The 19,310-nt window shown below is 41.9% G+C and overlaps 1 protein-coding gene across 4 annotated transcripts in view; it reads right to left on the bottom strand.

Moving 5' to 3' along the window:
- Positions 1 to 19,310, bottom strand: part of Ube3d (ubiquitin protein ligase E3D) — a 200,799-nt gene that overhangs the window by 119,405 nt on the left and 62,084 nt on the right. For all 4 annotated transcript variants that reach the window (XM_045160992.1, XM_045160991.1, XM_045160994.1 and 1 more), the window contains 2 exons: positions 16,050 to 16,158; positions 11,779 to 11,942 (listed from right to left, as the gene is read on the bottom strand). In XM_045160992.1, the coding sequence (XP_045016927.1) occupies positions 11,779 to 11,942; positions 16,050 to 16,158 (273 nt within the window). The remainder of the gene's footprint in view (positions 1 to 11,778; positions 11,943 to 16,049; positions 16,159 to 19,310) is intronic.

Raw genomic sequence — 19,310 nt, 5'->3', positions numbered from 1 at the left:
CTCTCTCTCTCTCTCTTTGTCTGTCACTCTCAATAAATAAAAATAAACAAAAATTTTAAAGAGGGCTGGAGAGATGGCTTAGCAGTTAAGCGCTTGCCTGTGAAGCCTAAAGACACCGGTTCAAGGCTCGGTTCCCCAGGTCCCACGTTAGCCAGATGCACAAGGGGGCGCAAGCGTCTGGAGTTCGTTTGCAGAGGCTGGAAGCCCTGGTGCGTCCATTCTCTCTCTCTTCCTCTATCTGTCTTTCTCTCTGTGTCTGTCGCTCTCAAATAAGTAAATAAAAAATTTTTTAAAAAATTAAAGAAAAGTTAAAAGGAGGGCTGAAGACATGGCTTAATAGTTAAGGCACTTGTCTGCAAAGCCAAAGGACCCTGGTTCAATTCCATGGGATCCAAGTGAGCCAGAGGCACAATGTGGCACATACATCTGGAGCTCATCTGCAGTGCCTGCACCCATTCACTCACTCTCTCTCTCCCTCCCTCCCTATCTCTCTCTCTCTCTGTCTCTCTCGTAAGTAAAAATTTTAAAAAAAATTAAATTAAAAGGATAAAATTGGATTATACTCAAAGTACTAGATATTTATTTTATATCAATGAGTCCTTGTGATATAACTATTTCACCAGTGTAAGATTTGGTAAAATCTGAAAACAGTCTGGCATTAAGTTAATGACCCTTCGCTAATGTTGGTTCCTTAGTCCTGAGAATAGGTCTGTGGTGACAGAAGGTGAGAACATGAGAGAAAGAAATCAGGTGTTGGGTATGTAGGACAATCTGTTTTCTCATTGTAACTTCTTTGTAGACATAAAGCTACTTTGAAATAAAGAGATTCTTTCAAAAATATGCCACAAGAATAGCTACTCTCATCTACCTTAAGTAGCATGCATCAAGGTTTTCATTGCAGAACAATCCATGTCTGAGAAGAGTTTAAAGTATTTAAAAGGGGACTTATAACACATCTTCCAAGACTCACGGAGCATTGTGGAAGAAGGTGCAGAAAGAATGTATTCTGAGGTACTGTTCCCCCACAGAACCTGACTGCTGCATTCATGAGCACACAGTGATTACAGATAAGATAACCCCCCAGAGGGATGAACACAGGGAAAAGGGAACATAAGAGTATAACACAATAGTAATATGACCAGTATGCAGTATTTTATACAATAAAATTCTCAAAAAATAAATATTTTTGTAGAAAGCATTTAAGTAATGTTATCTACATCATGGAATGTTATATGGTGCTTTAAAAAAAGAAGCTCCAGGGTTGGAGCGATGGCTGACAGTTACAGCACTTGCCTGCAGAGCTGAAGAACCCAGGTTCAGTTCCCCAGGACCCACACGATCCAGGTACACAAGGGGGCGCACACATATGAAGTTCATTTACAGTAAACAGAGGCCCTGGTGCACCCATTCTCTCCCTCCCTCTCTCTCTCAAATAAATATATTTTCTTTAAAAAAAAAAGAAACTTGGATGTATTGAGAAGGCATAATGCTGTGTGGAATAATAAATTTCAAAAGAATACGATGGTATTTAGTCTTTATGTTAACAAAGAAAAAGGCAAAGAAAACAAGATATTTCTGTATTTCATTCTAGAGGCATACACACACACACACATGCATACATACATACACTCATACACACACATACATACACATATGAAAATGTGTAGGTAACTGGGTAGACAGACAACAACCTAGCTGTCATTATGTAGCAGGACTAGAATTGGAAAGAAGAGTTGAGGATCTGAGTTTGTTCCTATAACTGAAATTACTGTCCAAGGAGAATGCATGAGAAATTTGAGATAGTTTTCAAGGTTTTCTTTCCTAAATTAGAGACACAATTTTTCTCCGACATGGAGAGGAAATGACAGTAAGGTTCTGGCAAAGTGGCACAACTCTACAGAGCTTGTCCCTTGGAGGTCGCGTGGAACCCTGTCATGGTCCCCGACACAGGCACTAGCTCCTTCAGTGGATGGTACACAGTGGCTGGGCTTAAAAAGGGGAATGCCATCCATGAGATACCCATCTCATGGTGGGTTCAAAAGAAGTGTCTGACCTGGAGCCATGTGGGTTAAACTTCCCCAAGGAAACCAAAAGAAATAGACTTATTCCCTCTACACTGGCTGACCTCAGAACCCACAGTTCATTTTTAAACCTCTGTGTCCAGGATAAACTCAGTACCAATCAGAAACTTGCCAGCTTGTTTCATACAACAAATGTCAAAGTAAAACCCTGGCAGACACTATGGATTAAGTACCTTTTTTCTGTAAGATCATTATGCCGTATGAGACTAATTTATTTACTTCAAGGAGGGGATTTCAAAACCCCTATGGAAAATCATGAAGAAAATTTAACTTGAGGTATACACTTGAGCAACCATGAAAACTCCATTAAGGGGCTGGAGTTTAATATATTATAAAGAGATCATTTCCCATCAATAATATTCAGTATTTTTAAAAATAACATTTTGAGAAGCTTCAGACATATAATTAAAAGCTTTCTCCTAAACCCCAGCTAAGTTTCAGTAAGTAATTAGAAGCTACAGTCCTTCCCAAATCCTAATATTCATTAAAATAGGCCATAGAGTTTCTGCAGCCCATCATTTCAATAACACAAGAGTAAGACAATACTCTGCAATGAGACAACAAAACTTTAACCCTAATGAACCCAACTCATCTCTCTCTGAGCTTGTCCTCAGTGGTTGGTAAGTCATACCACAGCGAAATTCAATATCACTACAAGTACACGGTTGTAAACCTCAGACATGCCAAGCAATGCTTACCCATCCCACACACCCTGGGCACCTGGGCACCTCTGCAAATGAGCACAAACTTTTCTACATTCTCCTCAGTCTTTTGTCCACTACTCTTACTGCTGTTACACACAAGATATGAGACAATAGAATCATTTCCCATCTTTCATCTCCTACAAAATTAATGTGTCAACAGGAGCTGACTTACAAAGCCAGGTGGCCTGGGTTTGATTCCCCAGTGAAGCCAGATACACAAAGTGGTATATGTATCTGGAGTTAGTTTGTAGTAGCAAGAGGCCCTGGCATGGTCATTCATTTTCTCTTTCTCTCAGTTGGACAGCTGGATGGATAGCTGGATAGACAAACAGACAGATGAAAATACGTGAACATATTTCATCCACTCTGAGATGCCCCAAGACATATACCCAATTGACTGACTAAAGGGAAGCACCTCTATGGGCATAGGACTGTCCCTGGCCCCCCAAGCCCTCCAGGAACCATAAACCCTCCACCAACTGCAGATAACTGGAGGCCCTTCTGCAGGACACATGCACACTTGCTCATTCCAAGTCAGCTTTGATTCCACAGCAGAAAAAGTGGGAATGGAGGAGAACATTTTTACATTGTGTTCTATTTTCTTTAATTGAGCTTATGAATACTATTTTCCATGAAACTCTGTTCCTTGACAGCTGTGGCTTCAATGTTTGTGCCCCCTCTAAAATTCATGCTTGAAACTTAATCCCCATTGCAAAGAAAATAAAAGAGAAAGAAAAAGGAAAGAAGGAAGGAAGGAAAGAGAGAGAGAGAGAGAGAGAGAGAAAGAGTGAGTTAAGTGACGGGGCCTTAGGAAGGTACTTGGACCATGAGTGCTCTACCATCTTAGACTTCCATGAGCGCTGGAGGATATTAACTAGACACTTTTGCTCCTCCTTCCCTTTCACCAGGTGAGGACACAGAGCCAGTTACACTGGATGTAGAAGCTGAGCAGGTCCTCAATTTCTGACACCTTGGCCCTAAGACTTTCAGTGTCTCTGACAGTGAGAAATAAATGCCTACTATTTGTAAATTATCCAACCCCAGCTCTTATGTCACAGCAGCAAAAAGAAGACCAATAAAGTAGTATTATGTGGACTGTTCTTTTGTCAAAGAATTATTATTATTATTTTTGTAAATGTATCATGTTACCCTAACATGAACAGGAAGTTCCCTATAGTAGCAATCTTTGTTCTTCTGTTTGGAATCACAATATACAAATACAATCGTAGGGCAATTTTTAAAGAGAAAGGAGAAACTCTCAAACCTTTCTGATGTGAAAGATTAAGACAATAATTCAAGTTTGGTGCAGAAATACCTCACATATTATTAGCAAACACGGAAGAATAAAGAACTAGTTTCATATACACATTCTCCCTTCCTCTACTCACCCTCAGTTCTCCATTTCACCCTTATAGGTTATGAATACAGTTGTCCCACAGTCTTTCCCTGGAAAAAGGAAACAGACTCTCCCCTGGGAAGCAAGCCCAGACCTATGATCTGCCTTTATAAGAAAGCTGGAGCCACAAGAGGCAACACTCACTGCTACTATGTCATGGTCTGATTTCCAGTCTTTTTGGTGATTTCAAATACACTCATGAATAGTATTAGAGTTCATATTCATTCAGTGGATTTTTATTGTAAAGAAGCAAAGGTCTTACTGGGCCTCAAAAAAAACAAAAAACAAAAAAAACTCCACATCTGAATTCTGAAATTCTGATCTGTAGCATTAAATAAGAACATACTATAGATCATGCTCCTCCTCCTGATGCTGCCCAACAAGACACAAATAGTGAGCATCACAGAGTTAGCACATTGAAGGAAGTGACCAAAGTATGATGCCTTCTGGACTACCAGGAAAATTGTTCTTGGCCAAATTTTACATTTATGGAGCCATTTTCAGATATCCTAAAATTTTATGCTCAGAGATTACATGATATGATGAAAAGGCAACTCAATCTGGAACTTTAATTCTAGCTCTATATCAGTGACAGACTGAAATTATTTCTCCTTTGGGTCTTCACTTTTCCTAATCCACAAAACCTACCACCAGGAAGACATTTACACCCGAAGTTTATCCTGCTCTGGAACTCGCCAGTAATGTCGCCATGTAGCGGTCACGTGAGAGGTGGACTAGGCCCTTGCTGAGGATGTCTCACCCAGGGCTGACGACTCTCCTCTCCCTCCATCAGCTCACTGGACTGTCACATTCGCACAAAGGCAAATCGCAAATCCAAATTGGTTAGCATTAAGGATTTTAGCAGATGACACAATTACTAAGCAACAGGTCTTTAGACATTCTACTAGGTATAAAACTATCATAAATGTGCCGGGCGTGGTGGCACACGCCTTCATCCCAGCACTTGGCAGGCAGCAGTAGGAGGATTACTGTGAGTTTAAGGTCACCCTGAGACTACATAGTGAATTCCAGGTCAACCTGGGCTACAGTGAGATCCTACCTCAAAAAAAAAAAAACAAAAACACAAACAACAAAAACCTATTATAAATTACCATTGTTTTATGTTTTTATCAGCCAAAAGAGTAAATTCTTCTAAACCCACAAAAAAAGAAATCCAGTTTATCATATGGGTGCACAGTACCAAAAGTAAGCAGAGATGGGGGTGGTGATATCTCTAAAGTGACATTAATAACAAAGGCAATCAAAGTAAATCAGACAGATGGCACTTAAAACAAACAAACACGTGCATGCATCTAAAGACACACCCCACAGAATTAAAAGCCCACTATAGAATGGATAATAATGTTACATCTAAGAAAGAAATTAATATCCTGAACACATAAAGCCCTCTTATAACTCAAAACCACCACCACTAATGACAAACCTAACAAACGGAGGAAAACTGGAAAAAGGACTTGGACAGATGCTGCTAAAATGATAGACAAATGACCAATAAACACAGGACCAGATGCTGGGTACCACTAATCATTAGAGATGTCAATCGCATCCACAAGGATTTTAGCTCACACTCATTATCTACCATGGTCTCAAGCAAGATAACCACAACAAAACCCTCCTCCCTCAATGAAAACAACTAAATCAAAAAGAAAGAAAGCAAAAAAAAAAAAAAAAATAAATTAATAAATAACTAAACAGAAAAAAAGCATTAGCAAGGGATAAAGTGGAATGTGGTACATGCAGTGTGGTAGGGTTGTAAAATGCTGCAGCTGCTTATAAAAAAAATAAAATAGCATCAAACACTCTCAAAAGTTAAAAAATAGCTGCAAGAGGGCTAGAGAGGTGGTTTAGTGGTTAAGGCGCTTGCCAGCAAAGCCAAAGGACCCAAATTCAATTCCCAGAACCCACATAAAGCCAGATGCACAAGGTGGTGCTTACATATGGAGTTTCCAGTGGCTAGAGGTCCTGGTGCGCCCATGCTCTCTCTCCTCTCATAAATAAATAAATAAAATATTAAAAAACAAATAGCTGCAAGAGCCAGATGACTGGGATAGGGTTCTGTGAAGCACTACCTGCCGGCCATGATATGGCCACTGCACTCAGACTAGCAGCAGCTGGGACGGCCTGCATCAGTCAAGGAGAGGAGAGGCTCACCAGGTCCCACACTTCTCTGAAGATTTACAGGCCACTGACCACTACCGAAGGAAGGAGAGAACATTGCTTCAGTGGTGTAACCACCAGTAAACTTTCCATGCTCCTGTAAATAACTCCTCACCCATGATCCTATAAGTAACTCTAGTTACACACACACACACACACACACACACACACACACACACACTAGAGTAAGATTAGTTGGGAAAAGAAAGGTGATCAGGAAGAGTGGGAAGGGGACCAGAGAGGGTAATGAAGGGTGACTGATCAAAATATATTATATACATGTATGAAAATGTCATAATGAAACCCACTGTTATGTCAAAAAAAAAAAAAAAAAAACCACTGATTCTCAAAAAAATAAAAATAGAACTACCATATGACCCAGCAACCACACTTCTTGATATGTAATTACAAGAATTGTTCCCCTTATGGGAAAAAAGTGGGTTTTTTTAATATTTTACCATTTAATCTGTTTAACAAAGTTAACATATGGTGTTACAAAATACTTGGTTCGTGGGCTGGAGGGATGGCTTAGTGGTTGTTTGCCTGCAAAGCCTAAGGACCCAGGTTTGATTTTCCAGATCCCACATAAGCCACATGCACATGATGGCACATGCATCTGGAGTTCATTTTCAGTGCCTTGAGGCCCTGGCACACCCATTCTCTCCCTCTCTCTCTACCTCCCTTTGTCTCTAATAAATAAATAAAAAATAAAATATTTTTAAAACATTTGTTTCATGTTATAGAACTTCTCATATTCTGATCTAAACATAATTTCAACAGAATTGTACAGTATCCATCTCACAGAAGGAGAAAATGATAGGTTGATTTCAGGGGACAGTTCTACATAGGTATTCATCTTTGGCACTGACAGCCAGAGCAGGGTTTGCTGTGGACAACACTCCTACAAATTGCAGGATGTTTAAAAGTGTCACTAGATTCACTACATGTGTACTCCATCAACTGGTAACAACCAAAAATGTCTCCACCCATTGCCAAATGTCCACTGAGGGGGCAAAATTATCCCTAGTTTAGAGACTTGAGGCCACAGATAGTTTGACATATTGAAAGAATTAAAGTATAGGAGTTATGCCCAAAATTAAAAAGCTAATATGCAGGATCTAAGCTCTGATATGCAAAATAATAATTTGAAGCATCAGATATAACAGTATTCCAGTACAAAACATGGAGCAGTACAAAAACAAAACACACACGTGTGTGCGCGCGCACACATACACGGTGCTGACATATGAAATGCTGCTTGGAGTAAGGAAGAGATGAAAATCTACACACTTTAAAAGTGGAGAGAGATTGCTAGAAAGAAAGAACATTCTAAAAATATCACATGACAGGTTTCTTTTTCTGCATGAGTGCTCAAGGAAATAAAACTGTAGTTATATTTGTTATTTTCTTCTTTTAGACTACCATCTGGAGATCCACACTTCCACTAGAAAAAAAGAAAAAAAAACCTCTAGCCAATGGGACTAAAATAGTTAATGTACCTCCCCACATGTCAATCAAAACTATGCCATAAGTCTAGAAACTGCTCGGTCATGTCCTCAAAAGGAAGACACTGATATCCTTAAAAGAAAAACATAAATACCTCACACATTTGCAAAATTCCTGCCTACCTTGGGGGGATATAGGGTTAAAAAAAATAACAACTGCAAAAATCTTTTTCTGCAACAGAGAAACTAATCAAATTCAATTATTATACATGAACTTATCCCCTAAACATATGGAGGCTGTTTTTCTCTGATCAAATACAGCAAAGCACAACTGACTTTAGTCATTAATTTTCAGAGTTGTGGGGATTTGTTAAGCATTAAATTCTTGCAATACTCCACAAGAAAGGCCATGTGGATTCTTCATATAGTGAATATAAAATTCATCAACATAACTGAATCTATGAATACGCCCTTTCTCTTTCTTTACTTGCAAGCAGAGAACGAGGAAAGAGAGAGAGAATGGGCACACCAGGACCTCTCACTGCCGTAAATAAACTCCAGACACATGCGCCACTTTGTATATCTGGATTTACATGGGTACTGGGGAATTGAACCCAGGCTGGCAGGGTTTGCAAGCAAGCACCTTTAATTGCTAAGCCATCTCCCCGGTCTAATTTATTTTATTTTAATACTTAAAAGTTGGAGTTGGGTGCAGTGGCACATGTCTGTCACCCTAGTGCTCAAGAGGTGCAAATTCTAGGCCAGAGACCCTTCCTTAAAACAAAAAAGAAGAAGAAAAAAGAAGGAAGGAGGAAGAAGAGAGGGAAGGAAGGAGGGAGTGAGTAGAAGAGAGAGGAAAAGAAAGAAACCACCTGCAACAAACCAAAACAAACAGACAAGAAGTGGCGTACCCACGCAGACTAGCGTAGCTTCTAAGTGTTCTTTCCCTTGAGTCCCCAGAGGCAGGCTTCCTTACCAAGAACAATCCAGTCCTAAGCAGATGTACTGGAATCATCACTGAGAAGAGCATGTTGTGCCACCTCAGACACACATTGCTTCAAGCTCCTTCCCAAGAATCCATCAAGGTTGAGATCAGAGGCCATACTGGCTGGCAAAGAATGCCTGTCTCAGCACACATTTGGGCAAAGTTCTAAACTCAAGCCCTTCTTTCAAAAATAGAAGAGATAACATCCAAAAGAATGAGAAAGGGAAAAAATAGAGCTTTCAAAGACAGACAGAATAATTATGATATAAAAGAAAACTTCAAGTGAACATTCTCATTTCAACACATCTATATGAAATCATAGAAAACCAAAACAGGAACTTAAAAAATTATCAGGGAGACAGACTAAGTATATACAACATTTTCAGATACTTAATATTTGTCCCTAGTCCAAATTTTAAAGAACTACTAAAAAACATATTTTATCAAGCCTGTGGTGCCTTGCATCTGGAATCCTATCACCTCAGAAGCTGAGAGAGAAAGGGTCACTGTGAGACTGAAGCTAGTCTTAACTACAACATGAGTTCTAGGCTACCCTTGGTAACAGAGTGGGATGCTACCTCAAAAAATGAAAACAAACCAAAAAGATTAACCCTTGGGCTGGAGAGATGGCTTAATGGTTAAGGAGTTTGCCTGCAAAGCCAAAGGACCTTGGTTTGATTTCCCAGGACCCAAGTAAGCCAGATGCACAAGGAAGCCCATGCATCTGGAGTTCATCTGCACTGGCTGGAAGCCCTGGCGTACCCATTCTCTCCCTCCCTCCTTACCCTCCCCTCATTCTGCCTGTTCCCCTCTCTCAAATAAAAAAAAAGAAAAAGAGTAAACCTTATCAAAAACAAAAAAGAAACTGGGCATGGTGGTGCACACCTTTAATCCCAGCACTTGGGAGGCAGAGGTAGGAGGATGGCCATGAGTTCAAGGGCACCCTGAGATGACAGAGTTAATTCCAGGTCAGCCTGGACCAGAGTGAGACCCTACCTTAAAAAAAAAAAAAAAAAAAAAAGAATACTCGGTGGGAAAGCAAATTGCAAAGATACAGAGTGCAATACAATTTGTATATTTTTTTTAAATTTTTTATTTATTTATTTGAGAGCGACAGACACAGAGAGAAAGACAGGTAGAGGGAGAGAGAGAGAATGGGCGCGCCAGGGCTTCCAGCCTCTGCAAACGAACTCCAGACGCGTGCGCCCCCTTGTGCATCTGGCTAACGTGGAACCTGGGGAACTGAGCCTCGAACCAGGGTCCTTAGGCTTCACAGGCAAGCGCTTAACCGCTAAGCCATCTCTCCAGCCCCAATTTGTATATTTTAAGTCTTATTTTAATTATTTATTTGAGAGAGAGAAAGAGGCATGGGGGCGGGGAGGGGGGAGAATGGGTGCACCCAGGGCTTTAAGCCATTGCAAACAAACTCCAGATGCATGGGCCACCTTAAATATCTGGTTTATGTGGGTACTAGGGAACTGAACATGGTTCCTTAGGCTTTGCAGGTATGTGCCTTAATTGCTAAGCCATCTATCCAGCCCAATTTGTGTATTTTAAAATATAGCAAACAACATTCAAAGCCTATTGAAATACTTATACAGCAAAAGTAAATTTAAAAGATTCATGACCACGATTCCTGAGAGCAAGAGGCAGACGAAGGGGGAAGGACTTTGGTTTGATGTATGAAGAGGCAGTGCAGACCCCACCCCAAGTCAGAGATTCTGCACAGCAAAGGAGCAGGTGAGAAGGAAATATGACAGGAACTGAGAAATCCTAAGTCTTACTCTACTGAAAAAATCACAAATGTTAGAGTTAGGTATTACTGAGACTTAAAAGCTTAAATATGTGCATTAAAATTTTAAGGTTAATCATGAAAAATTAGTTGTTTTTTGACTTTCAAATCATAAGACAGTCATAATACAGAAATAGCAACCACTCTAAAAAGACAGACAGTCCAACTATGTGCATATCACCATTAACATGAGTTAGCTAACTTCACTATTAAAACAGAGAAACACTGACTCTTACTGTAGCATTGAAATGGTCTGCCACAGTTTACAAGGTGTACAATCATGTGATACACACCTAAAACAAAATGACATAGGACAGGAAAATAAAGAAATGGGGAAAAAACCCAAGCTAATAATTTTAAAGTAAATATAGCTATATTAACATTAGACAAGTTGAATAAAAGAAAAATAGTATCAAAAGAAAAAAACATCTCATATTCGCAAAATGTTCAATTAGTTAAATTGCTATAGCACAAATATTTAGGCATTCAGTAAGATCCTTTCAAAACATAAGATGCAAAAACTGAACATAAACCAGAAGAAAGTGACTTCCATAATCAACTGATCACAGTGTGAAAGATTTAAGTCACATGTCTCAAAAGTCTACATTTTGAAGACGAACATGGATTTTTAAACAAGCAGCGGCCCCGAGATACTTGATCTAATTTCCACTTTTCACTACTGTATCCACAGTGCCTCAGAGTTCCCGTCTTTAAAATTGGATCGACCGCAGTGCCGACCTCACAGGAGCGCTTGCGCGGTAAGTGGGCTGGGAGTGCAGGTGGGCCCGGGTGAGTAGTGAGCACACAGTACACGTCATGCACGACTTTAACCTACTGCTGTGTTAGTTTGTTAACCACTTTCTCACTTAGAATAGGCAGGGACTATTTTTCCACCACCAAATCCTGAATGCCTGCAAAGAACTTATCAGTGAGTGCTCACAGATATTGAAGTCTGACTTAGTGTGGCCATATCAATGGGTAACTGAAATTACAAGGAAAAAAAATGACTTACACATAAAACAAGTTTCTGCGTGTTAGTAGGAATCGCTTGTGATAATTCAGTCTACTTTAAAAGCATAATAATTAGCAACAGGAGTTCTAGAGGCCTCAAGTGCCGATTAAGTCATTAATTCCTTAGCATCAACAGTGAGCGCAGCTCCAGCGTACTGTGCAAAGAAACAACGGAAGTCGACTTACTCTTCATTCCTGCTCTGGATGCAGGGCAGGTAGAGAACTTTGACGGCACTCGTGCCAGAGCTGGAGTCGGCTCCCCCTGTGTCCTCCAACAGGGGGAACTTGGTAACGCATTTGGAACTTCTTAGAGATTCAATCACGAAACTGTCTGAGTTTAAAATCCAGAGCTAAAGTATAGAGAGAACAGTCCAAACAAGAAGAGATTGTCACTCTATATATTACATCACTGCTCAAAAGAAAACCGTACAATTTTTTTTTAAAGCACAGAGAATTATGCATAAAAGTAAGTATAAAAGACAATGGTAAAGCAACCAACATCATAAAGGTTTTTGAAAAACAAATAAGGAGAAAATACTTAATAAAATATATAAAATGCTATTTGTTATTATTAATAATACATAGAGTTTTTGTAAGTCAGTGAAAGGTAAAAATAATCTAATAGAAAAATAAGCTAGGAATAGGGCTGGAGAGATGGGTTAGTGGTTAAGGTATTTGCCTGCAAAGCCTAAATACCCAGGTTCAATGCCCCAGTACCTATGCAAATCCAGATGCACAACGTGGTGATTGTGTCTGGAGCTCATTTTCAATGGCTGAAGGCTCTGGACTGCGTGCTTACTTGCTCTCTCACTCTTTCTTTCCCTCTCTCTTTCCCTTTCTCTCTCAAATCAATAAATAAAATACTTTTAAAAAATTGGCAAGGGGGCTGGAGAGAGGGTTTAGCAGTTAAGCGCTTGCCTGTGAAGCCTAAGGACCCTGGGTGAGGCTTGATTCCCCAGGACCTACATAAGCCGGATGCACAAGGTGGCGCATGAATCTGGAGTTTGTTTGCAGTGGCTGGAGGCCCTGGCACACCCATTCTCTCTCTCTCATATTCTCTCTCTCCCTCTCTCTCTCTCTCTCACTCTCACTCTCAAATAAATAAATACAAACTAAAATTTCAAAAAAATATTTTAAAAAATATGCAAGGAATAGGAACAAAATTAACAATAAAAATGTAACAATTAGGAACTGCAAAATTTCTGTACTATCATGTTTTCACTAAGAAGATTAAAGTATATAAAAAGACAGATAATATCAAGTTCAGAATGGGTTTGTGATGTAGATTCCAATTCACTACTGGCAGAAGAGTATCCTGGGGTTCAGATGCATGCAAGTCAATAAGAGAACTCTCTTAGGAGAGAGGAAATTAATTTTAGGAATGAGCTCATCAGAGCCTGGCTTCCACCTTGTCCCCTGGGAAATCCTTGAGCCTCAACTGCACCTCTAGAGTTATCACCCCGAGGCAAGAGTACTCAGCTTTTTGTGCTTCATATTTAAAGCAGTGACAGGAGGGTGACATGGCAGGGCAGAGGTGGGGAAGCAAGGACAAAAACCTCCCTAACAAGGCAGCACCACCACCCGCAGACACATCTCTGGAGAAGGGGGCAAATGTGAGCCGCTGGAATTCAACACTGTCAGGAACAGTGAATGACCATACCAGCCTGGTCAAGGTGATGACTGTGCCACCAACAATGTCCACTATATGCAATAAACCAGTCTAACATTTTGCAGATTGATAGTTATCTGAGTTTAAAACATACTAATTCTGGGCTAAAGAGATGGCTCTTTGGTTAAGGCACTTGCCTGCAAAGCCAAAGAACCCTTAATTCCCCAAGACTCATATAAGCCACATGCACAAGGTAGCCCATGCATCTGGAGTTTGTTTGAAGTGGCTGGAGGCCTTAGGGCACCCATCCTTTCTCTCTGCCCCCTGCCTCTCTCTTTCTCAATCTCTCCTCTCTCTCTCTCTGCTTCTTTCTCTCTCAAATAAATAAATAAAAACAAATTTTTAAAATATATGTATATATCAATTCTGCCAAGCATGGTGGCGCACACCTTAAATCCCAGCACTCGGGAGGCCAAGGTAGGAGAATCACTGTGAGTTCAAGTACAGCCTGAGACTGCACAGTGCACTACCTCAACCCATTCTCCCCCTAAAAAGTGTGTATGTGTGTGTGTGGATGGATGGATGGATGGATAGATAGATAGATAGATAGATAGATAGATAGATAGATAGATGATACAGATAAATGACAGATAGCCTAAAACTGTATTAGAGTACAGAGTCTAAAGAAGTAGTAAAATGCATGTGCATAGATTATTTTCTTGGCCCTGTGTTTAAGAGCCATACAATGGAATTCTTCTAGTCATTAAAGAACCCAGCCTAACATTTACACTAACAAAACACAATCCCCATGGTCCATTATAACATGACAAAAATATGGTTTAGAAAAATTTGATTCATGTCATATTGAATTTACAGAAAGGTCAAATACCTATAAGCAGACATAGCAGACTGCATAAGAATAGAAAATGTGCACATTTTTGCTGGGCATGGTGGCACACGCCTTTAATCCCAGCACTTGGGAGGCAGAAGAAGGGGGATTGCCAAGAGTTCAAGGCCACCCTGAGACTACATAGTGAATCCCAGGTCAGCCTGAGCTAGAGTGATACCCTACCTCAAAAAAAAAAAAAAAGCTTAAATGTACACTTTTTTATGTGCACACACTGGGACAAGATGGGAGAGTAGTTCTTTAGTCCTTCATGCTGTCTAAATATGCTTCAGGAATATACTCGAATAAAAATTTTAAATGTACATTATAAAATTGAAAGAGTGATTTTCAACATGATCCAGGAAAACCAACATTAGTTTCAAATTCCAACAATGAGCTGGATTTAATATCAACCTCAGAAAGAAATGCATTAGCTTGTCATAGAAGTCCTCTGGCAGCAGTGAAGCCTGGGGTCCCTATGACGGATGGCATCTAGAGTGATGCCGGTAACGTCAGGCCCTCCCCTTTCTACTAAAACATTTCTCTGCTACACTATGAGCTCCTCAGAGGCAATCTTGTCCAACCATGACCACCTGGAAATATGCCATTAAGTAAGATACGCTCAGTATATGTTCACTGACAAGAGAACGCAAACACAGGCAGAGAAAGGGCCATGATACCTGGGTCTCTACATAACTGCCCCTAATTAGCTTGCACAGAACATTATTTTTTTTTTAATTTTTTTTGCTGTTGTTACTTTTTTTTATTTGAGAGTGACAGAGAGAGAAAAAAGAGACAGACAGACAGAGAGAAAGAGAATGGGCACACTAGGGCCTCCAGCCACTGCAAACGAACTCCAGATGCGTGCGCCCCCTTGGGCATCTGGCTAACGTGGGTCCTGGAGAATCGAGCCTTGAACCGGGGTCCTTAGGCTTCACAGGCAAGCGCTTAACTGCTAAGTCATCTCTCCAGCCCAGAACATTATTCTTAATACAGGGAGTGTGAGGTCAAACCCTGTGGCACATGAAGGGATGGGCCTAGTAACCACAGAGCTATAACTGGCCACTCACTATTTCTCAAACACTAAGCTATCAGAGGACAATTAAAAACAACAGAAGCAGGGCTGGAGAGATGGCTTAGCGGTTAAGTGCTTGCCTGTGAAGCCTAATGACCCTGGTTCGAGGCTGGATTCCCCAGGACCCATGTTAGCCAGATGCCCAAGGGGGCGTACACGTGTGGAGCTCGTTTGCAGTGGCTGGAGGCCCTGGCGTGTCCATTCTCTCTCTCTCTCTTTCTCTCTCTGCCTGACACTCTCAAATAAATAAATAAAAATTAACAACAAAAAAACAGGAGCAACAAAATATTTTAAAGAGTATCAAATAGGTATAAAAGAGCTGATACAGAATAGTGGTCCAGTGGCCAGGAAAGGCCATTAAAAACTGTAAAAACTGCCAGGCATGGTGGCGCATGCCTTTAATCCCAGCACTTGGGAAGCAGAGGTAGGAGGATTGCCTGGAGTTAGAGGCCACCCTGAGACTCCACAGTGAATTGCAGGTCAGCCTGGGCTACACTGAGACCCTACCTCAAAAACCAAAAAAAAAAAAACTGTAAAAACTGAAAGCATAAACACTTTACTTGTAGTATGAGCTTCTAAAGGGCAGGAAGCCCTTTTCTTTTCATCTGTATCCCCCAAACCTAGCACACAAAGACATTCAGTTAGTTGTTACTAAATTGGGGGAGTCTGCCTTATGGATTAACTGATACTAAAAGTTCAATCTGTAGTAATCTAGAGTCTAGGCCTGAGAAGTAGGGGGAACAAAAAAAAAAGTGACAGAAAATAAAGAATTTCTGAGAGCCTGGGTTCTTAAGGCTACAAAAAAAAAAAAATAGTAAATGAAATCATTTCTTACTAAGATGTATGCTTGACCAAAAAAAAAAAAAGTAAATGAAATCATCTCTTACCAAGATGTACACTTTACCGTCCTGACCTTGAATGGTGAATCTGAAAGTGCTTCTAGCAGAGGACAGTTCCGCCAGACACTGGGCAGTAACACTCTGGACAAACTGGGACCTGTTTAAGCAGAAAGCAATTTTCACATCACATACCAATTTTAACCAACAAGATAAATCAAAAGCGGCCACAGGGAACTACAAGGAAATGACATCACATGCCAGGCTTTTCTGCCCACACCATTCATTCCCAACATCATCTTCATTAACATGCATTTTAGAATATTTTAATGTTCATGTTTTTTATTTTCTTTAAACCCTATTCTCCTACCCTTAATATAATTTCCACCTCAAACCTACCTATTCTCCCACTTACTGAACTGAAAAATACTATATTAAGCCAGGCATGGTGTCACATGCCTTTAGTCCCAGCACTTGGAAGGTCCAAGGCAGGTGGATCACTATGAGTTCCAGGCCAGCCTGAAAGTAAAGAGTGAGTTCCAAGCCAGCTTGGGCTAGAATGAGACCTTACCTCATACGCACCCCATTCCCCAAAAAAGAAAAATGCTATATTAGTGTAAAACCCATGGAAAAATACCAGGAGCCAAAAACAGCCCCAGATGCAGACAGCCTTGTGACCCCCAGATGCAGACAGGCATGACCACAAACTCCGCCTAATGTACTATAGATAACCCTGTCAGGATGCTTCTGAGAAGAAAAAAAAAAAAGAGGATCCCCACCGACTCCAAGTCTATTAATAAGTAACCAGTAACCAGTGCTGGGACTGAAATCATGCTTCTGCTTCTGTAAACCTGCTTCTGCTCTCCCTAACTCTATAAAAAAAGACCCTTCCCCTTGCCCGGCGCACTCAGCCTCTCGAAGGACTGGAGTGCCCGCAGGCGCCTGTGTAAACAATAAAGCTGCCTCTTGCCTTTGCATCCAGTGGCTCGGTCTTGGTTCTTGGGCGCGGGTCTCCCACCACGGAAGATTCCCCCTCCCCCGGGAATCTTACAGCTGGGGGCTCGTCCGGGATTGGGGACCCCCGCCCAACCCAATTACTGCCCACCGGGAGGTAAGCATTTAATTTGGTGCACCATTCTGTCTGTCTACGTCTAGTTCCGTTTTTTGCGCTGCGTTAGAAAATCGGCTCGGATCCGTGTCGTTCTGTATCTGGGCGGCTTGAGAAGGAGCTGACGGGCTCGGACTTCTCCCCCGCCACCCTGGAGGACGCTTCAGGGAATTTGGGAGCCCGATTTTTCGGAGCTCAACAAGTATCCGAGGGATACGTTAGTCTGTTGGGTGGACAAATGGTCTCCCCGTCTGAATCTGCATTTTCAGTCTGTTACTGAAGCCGCGCTGCGCGTCTCTGTGCCGGCTGTCTCTCTGTTGTCTTAGTCCTTGGTGTTTGTTTAGTGTTGTCTCTTGACAAAATGGGTCAAAAAAAAAAATGGTGACCCCCCCTGAGTTTAACCCTAGATCATTGGAAAGACGTTCGAAATATTGCTTCCAACCAGTCAGTAGATGTCAAAAAGAAAAAATGGCAAACTTTCTGTTCCATGGAATGGCCCACCTTTAATGTGGGCTGGCCAAGGGATGGGACCTTTAACCTCTCTACTATTTTACAGGTGAAAGCAAAGGTGTTCGATCACGGTCCACATGGACAACCAGACCAAGTCCCCTATATAGTCACCTGGGAGTGTCTAGCAGTTGGCCCACCGCTATGGGTCGCCCCTTTTATCCCCCCCCCAACCTGCCCCGCCACTGCCTCTCCCTGCCCCTACTTCCTCCTCTTGTTGTCCGGTTGATACCAAGAAGCAGCCCCTGAAACCGGTACTTCCCCCGGACCTCAATACCCCCCCCCCTTATAGATCTCCTCTCGGAAGGACCCCCTACCTATGGATCCCAAACCCAGGCACCAGCCGCGCCGCCGCGCCCCCCCCCCCCTTGCACTCCCTTCCCCAGTGGCTGGACGCCTACGGAGCCACCGAGAGCAGCCACCACAGGGGGAGACTTCACAAGCCTTTCCCTTGAGGCTCTTCTCAGGACAGAAGAAAAGCAGAGTCTTTCTGGAAGCCAGAAAGAATGTTCCAGGCGATAACGGGAGACCCACCCAGATACTAGATGAGATTGATGATGCTTTTCCTTTGACCCGCCCCGACTGGGACCACACCTCAGCAGACGGTAGGGGACACCTACGCCTTTATCGCCAGTTGCTCATAGCGGGCCTCCGTGGTGCTGGGCGCCACCCTACTAATTTGGCCAAGGTAAAGCAAGTAATACAAAAACCAGATAAATCCCCTGCTGCCTTTCTAGAGAGAATTAAGGAAGCAGAGAGGATTTTTAATAAATAAGAGACAGCAAAAAAGAGAGAGGACCACCTACACAGGGAGGCAGAGAATAGAGAAGACAAGCATAAAAAAAGAAACAAAAACAAAAGAAAAATGCTAGGAAACACACGAGAAGCAGAGAATTGAGCCGCCTCTTGGCCACTGTAGTACAGAACAATGATAGGACTAATAGGTTGGGAGACCAAAGGAGACCCAGACCCAGAGTGGACCGGGGACTATCGCCCTGACCAAAACCTTAGGGAAGTTAACAAAAGGGTGGAAGATATCCACCCCACTGTGCCTAATCCTTATAACCTGCTGAGTTCTTTACCTCCCTCTCATCAGTGGTATTCAATCTTGGATTTAAAGGATGCTTTTTTCTGCCTGAGACTGGCTTCCCAGAGTCAGCCACTGTTTGCATTCGAATGGAAGGACCCTGACTGTGGAATCTCAGGGCAATTAACATGGACAAGACTTCCCCAGGGATTTAAAAACAGTCCCACCCTCTTTGATGAAGCCTTACACCGGGACCTGGCTGACTTTCGAGTCCAGCACCCATCTTTAATTCTGCTCCAATATGTGGATGACCTCCTGCTTGCGGCCTCCTCATATCAGGACTGTCATACAGGTACCGGGGCCCTGCTTGAGACTCTGGGACGCTTGGGCTATAGAGCTTCTGCTAAGAAGGCCCAAATCTGTCAACAAGAGGTCACCTACTTGGGATATAAATTAAGAAATGGCCAACGCTGGTTAACACCGGCCCGCATAGACACTGTAGCTCACATTCCTGTCCCCCAGAACCATAGACAACTCAGAGAGTTCTTGGGGACCGCTGGGTTCTGTTGCCTATGGATACCAGGGTTTGCTGAAATGGCAGCCCCTCTTTACCCCTTGACTAAACAAGGAACCCCCTTCAATTGGACTAAGCCACAGCAAGAGGCTTTTG

Source organism: Jaculus jaculus, chromosome 10 (assembly GCF_020740685.1).
Source record: "Jaculus jaculus isolate mJacJac1 chromosome 10, mJacJac1.mat.Y.cur, whole genome shotgun sequence".
Taxonomy (NCBI): Eukaryota; Metazoa; Chordata; class Mammalia; order Rodentia; family Dipodidae; genus Jaculus; species Jaculus jaculus.
Note: the sequence above shows the minus strand (reverse complement) of the source record. Positions and strands in the feature narration are given on the sequence as shown.